Genomic DNA, 14,923 nt, shown 5'->3' with positions numbered 1-14,923 from the left:
TTTGGCTATTTCAGGAAAAAAAAAAGCAGAATCCAGTGCACACAAACCCTGGGTAATGACTGCCAGGCGCTCCCGCAGAGACGCCTTTTAATTTCAGTAAACATAGGCCCGATGCGCTAATAATCAGGGAGATGTTTATAAGGCTGAGAATGTGGCTAATTTGGAAATGTCAACAGCACACAGGAAGGGGGGGATTTTAACACTGAAGTAAAACAAAGTGAGATTGTTTAGATTCTGTCAGGTGGAAAGCAAGCTATTACTATTTGAAGTGAATGTGAAATTACTTACGAGGTAGTAACATTATAGCACGTTTTGCTCTTGTCAAAATGGGTTGCATATTTAAAAGTGCACTTTGTAACTCTTCTGGTGGGGGTCTGCCATCTGCTTGTCTCCATGGATATGTTGTTGCCTTTCACTGGAACGTTCCACAGTATGGCATTACACATATCAAGCATCATGGGCACAATACGTGGCATGCCCAATACAAGTTACATGTCATATAAAACATTTTGTACAGTATTAGCAATAAAACACATGTAGATGAATAAATGCAAGCTTGATAAGTTTAATGCCATGTTGTGGAAAATTCCAGGCAAAGCTCAATATCTCCATGGACACCACCAAAAAAGTTCTCCATTGGGCTTTCAAGCACATTTTAAACATGTCCAGTAACATTTGTGAACAGACTGAAATATGAACTGCGAAACAAGAACCTTGCGCATTTGAAAACACGTGTGTAGAGGTCTAAACTAGAGCATTAGCAGATTTTAAAACGATAACACCCCATGGAGACTGAATGTTTTGTTTTCTCTGCAGTGAGCCCAATAATACCTAAATAATTGCAGCCTTTACAGCAATTTACATAATAGCACTCCAATATGTTGACAATGTGTGTTATTTTCTTTGTCTTAATTAGCTTTGTATAATCACAGAGGAGTCAAATTGCATAAAAGTTAATGGAGATGAATGTTCTCTACAGTTTGTCCTTGTAGGGCTCCCGTTGTTGAATTACCAAACAGAAAATGATCTTGCAAAAAAGACAGTGTAAATATAATGTATTTCAAATTCTGTCTGCATGACTACCATTAATTGTCAACTGTATTTATGAAGAAATAACTAGGTTAGTACCAGCACTAAACAATATATGTATATAAAGACAGATTAAACTTGTGATTCATGAGTTTAATCAGATTTTTAATTACAACAAAATACTAAATCTTCAGATAACTCACTCACTCACTCACTCACTCACTCACTCACTAACTAGCTAACCAACTTCTCCTTCCTGGTGTTGTCCCATATAAATCCTTATAATTTAAATAAAAAATATTTAGTCGACTAATACAAATTTTGTATCAACCAATTAATCCACTAAACAATTAAAGGTCTACAGGCCCTAACAAACAGGCCCAATTATGAATATTTTCTCCTATAATCACTAACCAGTGGCAGAAGTATTTTACAGCTGGGCTCTTAAACCTAGCACAGATGTTGGGCGTATTCACTTGTTCTGTTGACCCTGATTGTACCACATGTATTGATGGTGATGGTAGCCAGCCCTGTTCCACCTATAAAATTCCATTCCATTCTCTAATTGGAACCATTGGCATGTATGAGTGCTTTATTGAAAAAGTCTGAGTTTTAGTGGCTGGTATTTTCCAAAGTTTAACACCCATTTATAGAAATATTACATTGACAATAAAAGCCATGTGAACCAAAAAAAACATGCATTGCTGGTGCTCAGATTATTATTGTCATGATACTAATCTGAGCACCAGCAATGAATTTTTTTCTCCAAACTCAATTTTGATACTAAGGAATAGGCTCAATACTCAGTACCGATTCCGATACCACGATGATAATAAATAGCACTCTTTATTTAGACAATAGAATGTGGTTTTCAACATTAAGTTGTAGTACTGGTTTTTTATATATTACCACGTGGCCTTATATTTGTGTAATCCCTCAGTTGTTCAAAAACTCTTGTAATTTCATTGATGTAAAATGGATGGGTTTAATGCCATACTGTGGAACATTCCAGGCAAAAGCAATCTTCATGTAGACAAGCAGGTTGCAGACAAAGATGTTACATAATATTAAGCTTGTATATTTTTTATTTTGTTGTAAGATAAGATAATCATACAGTTTGCTCTAGGATAGTCATAAGTATTGAAAATCAGATATTAATAAAACATACAACAAAAGTCATATTCACATGTATAAGTATAGTATATAAATATAGACCACATAAACTAGTATATGCCCATGACTATGGAACCTGGACGACTGAGTGATTACACAAATATAAGACCACATGGAAATATAAAAGAAAGTACTATGATTTTATGTTGAAAATCACATTCTATTGTCTGAAGAAAGAGTGTTTTTATTATCATCGTAGTATCAGAATCAGTATTGTGTATCGAGTTTATTCCTTATTATCTACATGTAGACTAGTTTATTAAAGCATTCAGTAACTTATTGTGTTATATGTTACTTTTGTTGAATTTGTCATGGCACATCCAAACATGACGCATTCTTTTTTCTAGTTTGAGATAACCACAGTTGCTCTGCAGGTGCCTTTTGCTCTCAATAAGCAAAACAGAAAATGGGTCAAAACTGTTATTGAAAAGATGAAAAGAAAGCATCTGGACAGTGCTATTCTGCAGAAAATATCTAGGATTTGGGACCGGGCAAGGGCTTGACTTTCGCATGATAAGTTCTAAATAAAAGCAGAAACATTAGGGAAGAAAATAATGAGAAAAACTAAAACAATATATATATATATATATATATATATATATATATATATATATATATATATATATATATATATATATATATATATATATATATGTGTGTGTATATATATATATATGTGTATATATATATATGTGTGTATATATATATATATATGTGTATATATATATATATGTGTGTATATATATATATATATGTATATGTATATATAAAATAAAATTATGATGACTAATGCCATACAATCAATTTGCTGCAAAACATGTAGCCTACTTTTGCCAACTTCTCAGCCATATCATTACATTTTCTGCTGCTTTAAAGGAGCACTATGTAACTTTTCTGGTGGCAAATCTGCCACCTGCTTGTCCCCATGAAGATATTTGTCTGGAATGTTCCACTGTATGGCATTAAACTTGTCTGTCTCCATGGAGAAATGAAAGTGATCCAACTAGCCCAAACTGAAAGACTGATTTGTAGAGGGTGACCCTGCTCCCAGTAAGAATGCATGCCTTTTAAAGTATTTTTGAGAAATAAAAACAAAACTGAATAGCACCAATATAGACAAGTTTGATGTGATACTGTGGAATAGGTCTGGCAAGATTAATCAGGAATATAAGCATAATAATAAGCAAATTGCAAAGACTGCCAGTACCATAATTTCCTCCACAGTATTCAGTCCTATCATGCATAAAAACTGTACAGTCATGTTCAGAAATGTGATTCTTGTATTAAATGTTAGTTCATATTTCAGTCTTTTTGTTAATTCTTCTGGACTCTTAAAACATGAACTTCAAACAGAATCTTATTGTTAAAACATACATCTTAAAGCTATGAGATCGACAATGAGATCTTTCCCAAATTGTTCAGTCCTACTTTCAAAGCAAAGCAATAATGTCTCTAAGCAGGTAGTAGACCACCCACTATGTAAGAAATATTACATAGTAGTTCTTAAAGAGTTTATTAGCTTTAAACTCTTTAAGAACTACAGTGTGGTTTGTAGATGTAATCAGCCGGCCCGGACACACTCCCATATCATGAACATTATGCTTGAGTGGCGCTGTAGTAGCTGGGAGAATTCAGTCTTTGTAGTGAGATCTCTAGAGGCCCTGGTCACTGTGGCCTGGGACAGGAAATGGGTGACGATAAGGACCTCTGTGTGGTAGGTTTGCTGGCTAACAGGCGCTAATCTGACACGGCTACATATAAATATATAAACCAACAACATTCAACAAATAATGTGTTTTGGAATTTCTTTCAGTGGATGGCATTATGTCATATTAGACTATTTTGAACTTGAATCATAACCTTATCATATCTTAGAGATTGACCAAATGTATAATTTTTTTTTTCAAGGCCAATACTGATTGTGCTGATAAGATCGGCCGATTCTGGGGGACTAATATGTAGGGCCAATTTTGGTAATTTGACTTAAGCACAAACTCATCCACAACCTTGTTTTACTACAAACTGGATAAGAGATCAGTGTAGTCACATTTTTGCTGTACTCTCTTTGTGTTCAAATACAACCTTATGCATATATTCATGCATATTTAGGCAGCTGACCTAAACTAAGTATTGGCCTGTGCTGGGAGATTTAAAGCTGATAGCCAATATGCTAAAAAGAGCGAATATCAGCTATCTTTATATTGTATCATAATGATCCTGCATTTTGTGTGGACTAAATAAAATATGTACTTACATGTCCAGTGCTACATGTAGTTTTACTTTGACAAAGAGTATAATTGTATGTTACAGAAAAATGTAACTGGGGCTGCAGTGGAACAGTGGTTAGAGTTAAAAACTTGAAACTTAGATCTCCGCACTGTGTCCTTGGGCAAGACACTCTCCCCACCTTTTCTGTCTGTGGTAAAATCTGCACTAAAACCACTGCTGCTATGTCCTTGGGCAAGAAACTCCCCCTATCAGAAAATGTGGTCAGGGATGTTGTTGGCACTGATTAGCATTTGTGGTCATCATAGTAGCATGTCCTATGGGGATTAAAACATGTAATCAAGCCCACAAACCTAGCTACCTACTTCATATTGCAGAATGGTAGAGGGCTGTGGGAGTAAAGTATGATGCAACCTTGCCTTAGAGTTTGTTATTTGATGTGGAAAGATGACTAAAGTTGTCACTATAGAAACGTGAGTAAATCTTGTGTATATCCTACTGGAGCAGGCAATATTCCCCTCTTCCTCCTCCTCCTCTTCCTCCTCCATAGCAGCACACAGTGGTTATGTGTCAGTGCTCAGAGGAAGTGGAAAGTCTGTAAAACAGCGTGAGAGAGTACAGCAAAGAGCACAGTGCTTCTAAGAGGAAAAACAATTAGACCACTAATATTTATCTTTGTCTATTTAACTGCACTGAATCTGGAATTAGCAGTTTCTTTCATGTTGCGTATTCAAATATACAACTTATGGGAGAATAACTAATGTCCCATAGTGTTCACAAGTATTCGTAAAGGTGTAACTTTTTTGTAGGGCGTCCACCAGCTTCTTGTTTCCATGGAGATGTTATTGGTTTGCCTGAAATGTTACACTATTGCATACTGTGTCTTGCATTTAGTGTTTATATTCCTTCAAAAACATGCTTTCTTACTGTAATTTACGAACCCAACCTGCAACTTGGCCTGGTGGGGTCACCTGCTTGTCTCCATAGAATCATAGGAGTTGATACTTATACAATGTCGTATAGCATTAATAAAGGTTATTGAATTCCTTTCACAGATACATCTATCTAAAATTGAACCCCCAACATACAGCAGCTGCATTTAGTATTGGCCATAGCTATATCCATCTTATTGCTTTTTGGTCATGTGTGTAACAATGTATTTAATCATTGTGTTTAATGTGGACAACTTACTTCTAAAATATTTGAAATATATATATTAAAAATCATATTATATTGGTTAAAGCCTCTGAAATCCCATTAAATGTAATTGCTGATGCAGACATATGCAATGACACAGTTTTATGGTTGTGCTTGGCAGGTAACTGTACTTTTGATAAGTTAAGAAACTCACTAAAAGCACAAAGTAACATCAATACAGTCATTCACTTTACCAAGCAATAGAAAATAGAATCACAGTACAATGTAACATATGTAAAGTACTGCCTTTTTAGACATTTTGCATTCTAACCATATGCAATTGTGGTCACTAAATTACCAGTCTCATATGTCTTACTTCCATTCTTCAACCACATAGCTGTTAAGGTAACTCCATCAGTGTTATAATCGGATGTACTCTCTGTCTTTCCCATTAGACAACCAACCATCCAATGCTGCTAACCTGTGTTTAATTTGAGTGGCATGCGTCCACAAACAGGAGGGGCAGATGGCACTTTCTAACAGCAGCTGGTGAAGGCTTCAGATCAGATGGGTATATTTGAATAAGAAAGTATACAGAGACATCAAGGCGGAGGAAGACTGTGTACTTTCATAATTGTTAATATGAAGAAAGCCAGGCGAGGCAGCATTCTGGCAGTAAACAGCTAAAGGTGAGGCTGAGCTGTCCTTCTGTGCTGTGGTCACATAACAGAGGTATTAATATAAGCTAGCATGGGGTTCTGGTATCCATCTGCAAGTACTGAGAGAGAAAAGGATTTCAATCGGTTTATAGGGAAGGAAAGATTCTGTTTTATAGTGAGTTGAGTTGGAATGTTTTGGCAGTTGTAAACCATTACTGTATAAATTTTCAGAAGTGACATAAATATTATCTGGTTTAGATTTCAACTCCCTTAAAGGACTCATGGAAAATGTTACTTTTTGAACATTGTTGAACAATGTTATCATACTGTTCTCTCATCAAAAAACATACCTGGGGTTGTACTTTGCTTCATTCACACTTGCTTCATTAATATGGAGTTAACATGATTGACTGAGGTTTAGAGGCAGGACCACGCCTCAACATTCTACTGCTCCTCTCCAGCGGACCACAGCTCACCTCACCCATACCTTTAATTAGCCAGAAGCCCTATCCTGACAACACCTGTCTGCGCGCTCTCGACCCCTCTCACTTCTTGTTCATCTTTCAGCCTGAAGACCTCACTATCTACATCTATCAATAAATATTATATATTGTATACCATTGTGTGATTCTTTCTAGTGTACCTGTTTACATGGATATCAAAAATGACTTTCTTTGAAATTTCCCTGGTTTGTTACATCACACATACAACTCCTACAAAGTTTTAAAATCCATAAAACATCATACTCGTTCTGAGCTTTTCTGTCATCAAATTGCATTTGCTACCACTGCATTTTTATATTTAGCATACCAGTCACGTTGCTTTAATGGCTAGTTTTTCCCCATGCTTCAGTTCTACTGCTGCCAGTAAATACCGTGCTAAGACTAAATTGAGACCAAGTCGGAGCAGTGGGAGCGAGATACAACCATTGGATTAGGCATTATCTATGTTTGTATAATGTAAAATTTCTTGCCAAAGGACACAATAGCAATTAAGTGGTCTATACTGCCAACCTTCTGGTTAGAAGGCAACATCCTTAACATCTTATGGTACTCTCAACTTATCACATGCAATTCTAAAGACCAGTGTCCTTTTGCAGAATGCTTTTCCCACACAGTTTAACTAGGAATCAGCAGAAAGTATTTGCATTACTTTCTTGGCATTCTTCAGCACATTAGTAGTAGACTTTTAGTACATCCAGCAGTAACACAAAGGTCTATTGTTGAACACAGTGAGTCCATGTGTGCTGTGTAAATACTGTGCATTAAGGTCTGCATGTTTATTTGTCTGCTGTAGTCACTTGGCACTCATCTTCTAAATGCCCTGTCTCCTGCTGTAATAGAACTCATCTGGCTGTTAACAAGCGCTAAAAATACCACAAACAGGCTACAAAGGGAGACCTATTTTCTTTCCTCCAGGTTTAGACTGTGATAGATGTTTGCACAATGTAAATTAAATAAATAAAAGACTTTGGTTTGATTAGCATCCAGCTCCCATTTTCTTTGTTGTTACATTTGTAACTACTGGTAATGTGTAAGTATTGATGATGTGTAGAACTTACGATATATGCAGTAGTAAAGGTTCAATAGCTGTAATAGATGTGTACGAGATGTAATAAAGGTGTAAGTACAGCTTGCCAAATATATAAATAATCTTTTTCTGCTCTACACCTAAAGCTCCTTCTACCTCTTTCTTCACCATTGTTACACTTTAATACTTTTGGTTGTTTGTTACAGCTTTTACACTGTCATTACAGCCATTAAAAATGTATTATCTTTGATATTCATTAATAAAATGTACTTTTTGAGCTTTCTACTATGCTATAACATTCTCTTATCAAAAACTTGCCCGAAGAGGTTTTAGATGTCATCCATACATATTCGAGTAATATAGCGATCTCTCCCGGGCCCTAGTTTGAGCATCTTTCTGGTTAGCTGTAAGATTCTGTCCAATGCTCAGCCCACAAACCTACACCCCAAGGCAATTTTCTACAAATATAAAGCAGCATGATACAAAGCTATATACTACAACTTCACAAACCTGATGTGGTGTGCAGTAGTTTCATTAACGAAATGCATGCTGATTGTAATGTGATAGCACTATAAAGGGGCAGTGACTTAGCAATAAGAAGGGGGACTCAGAACTTATTAAACATGTTTGTTTTTTCGGTGAATATAGCATTTTCAAAACAATAAATGGTAACATAGTGATCGAAATATGTCATGTGTTAGCAGTTAATACCCCTTCTTTGAATGAAAAGTATGACCTTTTGAAAGCTATTTCACCTGTATTGCATTTAGTATAACTTTATTGGAGCTATTATACCTTTATTACATTTGTTTCATCTTTATAAGGGCCATTATGTCTTTGTTACATCTGGGGCTTCTTCATTACTTCGTTTCCACATTTATGCCCATTCACATGTGACCAGTCTTACATACTATATAGCTATATAGAAACTTGTAAACTGTAATCTCTAGCATTACTCTAAACTAATATTATGTTTGTTTTCTTTCTTCAGTCCAAAGCTATGCGGGAAAGATGGCTGCTCCAGGGAACCGTGGTGGAGGAAGAGGAGGCCCGGAGGAAACAGCTGGAGCAGGACGAAGAGCAGGGGAAGAGGCTAGAGGACATCATCCAAAGGTAGACTCCGCCGCTCTGCACGCTGCTTTGTCCATTGTTTAGACACAGAACCCATTAGATTAGCTTATGACGTCAAGAAAAAGGATGCAAAACAGATGTACGCCACAACAGCTAAACATCTGCATTGCATATTAGCAAATGGATGCTAAAGTGGTTGTTTATGTGGGTTAGTTAGTGGAGTATGCTAGGCTAATTTAAAGACAAGTACCTCATTACACATTTTTTCCAGTTATACAGATTATTTTTTTTTTTTTCGCAGTAGTAGGAAAAATGATCTGTTTTCTCAAAGTTATGTGCATGTCCTATCCAGCTAACTTAGAATTCAATTGTAGTTGGGTTGTATTAGAAACCAATTGGTGGAACACTAAAAAAAACAGTAGCAAGTTACAGCTAAACATTTTCTGCAATTTTGCATTACAGCTGTTGGACTCATCCAGGAATAACAAAGTAAATATGTTTAAATTATAAGTGGATTACATTACATCATTTAACATTGGACTATGTCTTATACTGATCTAAAATGTTCAGTTAAAAGTGCACAATGTAACTTTATGGCTTTTATCCATAGAGATATTGTTAGTTTGTATGACTAACACGTATCTATCCTGGGACTTGGCCTGGCAGCGGCAACTGCCTGTCATCAAGGAAATCATTTAATGTCATATTATAGTGCAAAGCAATAACATATTAAGGAGATGAACCCTCCACCAAAAAAGTTACATATTGCATAATGTAGAGCTCCTCTGCCTCTGCATGAGCTGGTGCTGCTCCATGGACAGACTCTAGAAGTCTTTTTTACCCAGAGCTATATGATTTTTTTTAATTCAGGGAGGGGATAATCTGAATCTAATCATTGTTTTCTATTTAATTCAAACCAAAATCTTCCAGCAAAACAGCTATGTGAGGTATGTGTTATAAGGTAGGGCAGATATAGGCTTAAAACAGCAGGGAGTAAATATAAAATGGACAAGACAAAATCAGGGTGTGATTTCCGAGGCTGAAGAAAAAGTGAAAGGGACAATAGTGTGACAGGGTGTGTTTCCTTTGTTGTCTAGGAGGAGCTTCCTGACTCCCATCATGCACTGCTCTGATAGTCACTTATTCCCTGCTGAAGGTGATGCATGAGATCATAGGTGTTCCAAATAAAGTGCCAGCTCATTGCCGCATTGCTGTGGGTGTTTGGGTTGGTATTTAGTGCATTGTGGCGACTACTACAGGATCAGTCTCCAGGAAATGAATGCAAGTCAGTGTAATGTCTCCACAAAGCATAGTAAGTGTGTGTCACCATGTGTTCTAGTGATGCATTGTGGGAAGGTCTAGTGATGTAACTATGATGTTTTTGGACACAAGTTGATGGTTAGTTTCTATTATAGCCAGAGCTGCATCCGGGTTTACTGACAAAGACGTGGCTGCTAATCCGTGCCAATGGCCTCTCCAACTACTGCCACTCTCACTAAGAGACAACAACAACTATACTGATTGTACTTAAAGTGGAACTAAACACTAAGTCAACAATCATTTTTTGCTACTAAACTGTATAAATGGTCTTTCAATAGTTCTGTCTACTGTTCCTAGTTCTTTTTGACAATTTTTTCTTCAGTTTTCCAGGCGCTATCCAGTTTAATTGCTCTATTTGAAATATGGGTCTAGGTGGAGTTTATTCCTACTTTAAACTTCATGAGCTATTGTGCATGTTTTATGTTGATGGAGGAAAACAAAGTGCCTGGAGAAAAAGTTAGACAGGAGCTGGAATCTTCTTGCTGTGAGGTGCTAGCCACATTACATAGAAAATGACAATCATACTAGTAGGACTATCCTCCTGCTATATTCCTGCAGTTAAAATGGACTTGCCTGCAATAATTTGACCAGTGGATGCACACCAGTGAGCAGTGACTGTAAATTGTATCCAGTGTTGGTTATTTTGCCGTCAGTGAGTCAGCCACCACCTCCTCATCTATCAAAATGTCGCCATGAAAGCGCACTCTGTTACCCTCCGGCTACCGTAGCTTATCGCTCGGGCTGAGAAACATCAACAACGTATGGTCGCAGAATAACATAAGCGTCTGGTGTAAACAGGGCAACGCTGAATGGTCAAAGAGTGGCCATTATGGGGCAGTGGACAGTCGTGATTGTGGAGAACTCAATTCATTTAGCTGTGACTGAATAGACGCACTGTGCCGAGTGCTTTGATAGAAAATAAGCGTGGTTTTGCTTACATAAACAATTAAAACCACATAGATGAGTACTCAGAGGGCTGGGGTTCGATGGAAGCTTGATCAGATTTCACTGTTTGCAAATGAGGTCAAAGGTGAAGTTATTTTGATTTCAGTCAATATTTATGTAAATCTACAGAAGTGGTTTGGGTTCGCTTAGGGGTTCTTAACATTTTCACTGTATATTTTACAAATGTTCCTATACATTTATGGCTCTACAAAGATTGCAGCCAAGTTTCTAAATCTAGAAGTGGGAAAAGAAATTTGACTGGCCTAAACACTATGGTCATGAGTGTACCATTATAAAACATGGAAATATCAGGGTGTATTCTGATTAAAGGAATTGAATACGGCATAGCAGCATTTTTTTAACGACTAAAATCATCAGTGGTGTCTTAGGCAAGGTACTCCACCCAAATTGCCTAGTATCTCCAAAACCAGGTAAACATTGTCTAAAGAAGACATTATTCTTTTATTTCCACCAACTTTTCACACACCCAGTTTCATTTTTCTAGAGGAATGGTTCTCAAGTGTGTAACTTCTGAGGCTCTTAAATTTATCTCCGGTGGGTGACTGATCTGTGAGCTCATTGCGTAGGAGAGAAAGGAATGCCCCACTGCCCCCAGCCACTTGAAACTAAAGTTGAGAAATCTCCCCCACATGGTCCACACGGGGCCAGTCTGATCTCTGGGAGGGAGAGCATTCCTCTAGCAAGGTGTGGCATCTAAATTTACACCCAGCGGGACACAGCCCAGAATATCCTATCACCCGGGAAACCGCAGTCTTTCCATTACTGAAGTGGGTAGACGAGACAAAAATGATACCTGCTTCAAAACACTAATGTTTCTCATGCAGAAGTAAAAAGTCCTCATCCCAAAATGTACTAGTGGGTGAAAAGGGGGTTAAAGCATCACCATGTAACATTCTTGTGGTGACACGTCTCCTTCTTGACTCCACGGACACAGAAAGTTAAAACCATACTTTGGAACAGTCTCCATGGAGATGCATTTTGTCCCATACATTTATAGTACAATAAAAACATTCAAAATTACAAAAAAAATATATTATAAGTACTAGGTTACACAATGGGGCTTTAAAAATGCTACTTGAACACTGCTGTTTTGTCGTATCTAATTTGTGATTTAGAGGTTATCTCACATGAAATATAAAACATTAAAGACTGGGAAAATGTTGGTATTTCCAAAGAATTGCCTATTAATATTAGAAAATGTTATTGACATTTAAAATAAGGTAAAAGAAACCAAAATTTTCAAATCATGGTACAACTTGTAGCACTAATAGCAAATTTTAACCAAACAAGTTGAAATATTGGCAAATTTTACTCTATATTTGTATTTGTTTGTAGTAGTACTGTTACTTGGTTGTTTATTACTCAAGTACATCTACAAAGTAACTACTCCAGAAGTCACAAATTTCTACCCTCTATTACTGGTGTAGGACAGAGGTGAGAAGTGGGGGACAAACATGGACTTGTAAAACTAAAATCCTGTTGACCATAAAAGTGCAGACAGACATTTTGTTCATCTCGCTTTCACAGCGGTTTAAAGTAATGACAGTGGTGAGGGCTTTAATGGCCGAAAGTGACAAAGACAGTGCCTGGTGTTGTTTATGGAGTCTCCACAGTCTGAAGAGTAAATACGAGAGGAGAGACAAAGAACAGATGTTTATGTGTGGAGAGGGATGAGATAATGTACTATTTGCTGTTTTTGTGTAAAATGTGGGGTTAATTGGGCTAATAATCAGTCACAAGTATATGAGCATTTATGTAAAAGCATGTGAGTGTTATTATTTGATTGGATTTTTGCTTGTGTGTGCTGTTAGTTACGTACTTCTGTCGCTGTGTTCTCGAGCCATTATCAATATTCTGAACTCAAACCTCTTCTTAAAATGATCACTTTATACAATTACAATATTTGCTTACATCATCTGTATAACTTGGGCTACAACCTTTGATTTTCAAAATTTTTATTTTCTATTTGTTTCATATTTACCTATTTTCATTAGTTTCAAATTGGCCAGTGTATTGACAGTATATTCCAGAGATACAAATACAACAAGACATGGAACAGTAATGTCATTGTGGTACTTGAGCCACAATCAAACTGTAAACTGGAAATCTCATTAAATTAGAAGCAAACCCGAGCACAGTGACATCTTGAACAGACCGTTATAGGCTAGCACTGCGTGGAGTGTGGTGGAAATAGCAGCCATTATGTTGTGTGAAGAAGTCCCCAAACAAAAAGCAGGGCGACTGGTAGTTTTACACATGTGCCTGTCATTACAAGGCAGCACAAAATAAACACATGGAACTGCCCCATAGAGCTTTTACAATGTGCCACCAAACAGAGCCATAGCCACAGCAGCAGTTATAGAGGGCGGCTGTCGTCCTGCCTGGGATAAATGCAGTCATCATTGTAGGGCAGCTGTGTGGTTTTCATACACCGTGTCCAGTGCAGTGACAGAATGAAGGAAGAGGAGACATAGGAGAGGCAGTTTAGTCTGGGAACCAAGGAAATGCAGTCATAGAAGATACTGAGCAGTGGTGCGTATATTATGGAGCTAAATGAAGCTTCCTTGGTAGTTCTAATGTTTGTTTTATTTAGAGGAAGTTGTAGTTGTCCTTCTGGTTTAATAATGATAATGCATTGGATTAATATAACATATTTTAAGATGGTTTACAGTGCATAATTTATTCACTTCACGCTGTTGCCCTGGGATAAACTGATGAAAGTGAGGTTGCTAATCACCACTAATCAATCACCCACAGGCCACGTTCATACTAGGTAATTTGGGTGAAGTGTCTTGCCTAAGGACACAACAGTTTCCAATAGAGCCACCGCTGCCCCACTGTGACACCCGAGAGCAGTCTCCCATCCACATACTAACCAGGCTTCCAAGATCAGATAAGATCACGCATTCTTGAAGTGCTATAGCCACATACAGGTAAGAACTACTGTATGGTGTAATCCTAGTTTTGGCACAGATTGGATAATTGGCTTCATGATTCAATTACAAATTTAAAAAGCTTTGTACTGTAACTGGGCACACCTCTTCACAGATATGGCCCTCCATCTCCAGAAAAGTTACATTTTACTTTTATGTACATTTTACCTTTAAGTAATATATCTAACATTATGGAATCACATGAATGTAAACCCCGGAGACTTAAACTTGTCCTTGAATAAACTTGTGGCAATTTAAAACATCAGTCAGCCAGGTTTACAGCCACAGTCAAAGCCTGCTGCCATGTTGGAGATTTATTTCACAGTTTATACTTGGAGACTACATCCTTGTACAGTTCACTCCAGGCTAACTGTCTTCTAAGTGTTATAAACAAACTTTCTATATTGAATGTATTATATAAGCAGCATGTCGCACCCACTGATGTCTGTCCACACTCTGTAATCTTCCTCCCGACCGCTTGTCACTGGGACATAGGATGAATAATTGGGGCAGAGAGAGTGGTGCATTATGGGATATGTTGGAGAATAGTTTATCATAACGTGACAATGAGAAAGGAACAATGACTTAGGCTTGGATCGTGTGAGAAATCTTACACACTGAAAGATCAGAAGTGTCAATTTGTAGTGGTAATCTATGTGGTATGGTCCTACCCACTGGCTCCCAAATATGTAAATTAAAAGACTTGTAAATAGATGACAACTTTTAACTTATTCATTCATGTACTTACTATTCTTATAATCGTTGGTACTGTGTGTATAGTTCTCATATGTTAAAGTTAAAACTGAATTAAAGTCCCATTGCATAACATTTCAGTCTAACATAAAAGCTGCCATTTCATTCAAATTGTTTTAACTCTCA

The 14,923-nt window shown here is 37.1% G+C and overlaps 1 protein-coding gene across 6 annotated transcripts in view; it reads left to right on the top strand.

The window, feature by feature from the left end:
• Positions 1–14,923, top strand: part of LOC117379311 (A-kinase anchor protein 2) — an 80,480-nt gene that overhangs the window by 17,353 nt on the left and 48,204 nt on the right. For all 6 annotated transcript variants that reach the window (XM_033976004.2, XM_055225622.1, XM_033976007.2 and 3 more), the window contains exon 3: positions 8,746–8,867. In XM_033976004.2, coding sequence (XP_033831895.1) covers positions 8,746–8,867 — 122 coding nt within the window. The remainder of the gene's footprint in view (positions 1–8,745; positions 8,868–14,923) is intronic.

The sequence above is a fragment of the Periophthalmus magnuspinnatus genome, chromosome 12, assembly GCF_009829125.3.
Source record: "Periophthalmus magnuspinnatus isolate fPerMag1 chromosome 12, fPerMag1.2.pri, whole genome shotgun sequence".
Lineage (NCBI taxonomy): Eukaryota > Metazoa > Chordata > Actinopteri > Gobiiformes > Gobiidae > Periophthalmus > Periophthalmus magnuspinnatus.
This window is presented reverse-complemented; position numbering and strand designations above follow the sequence as displayed.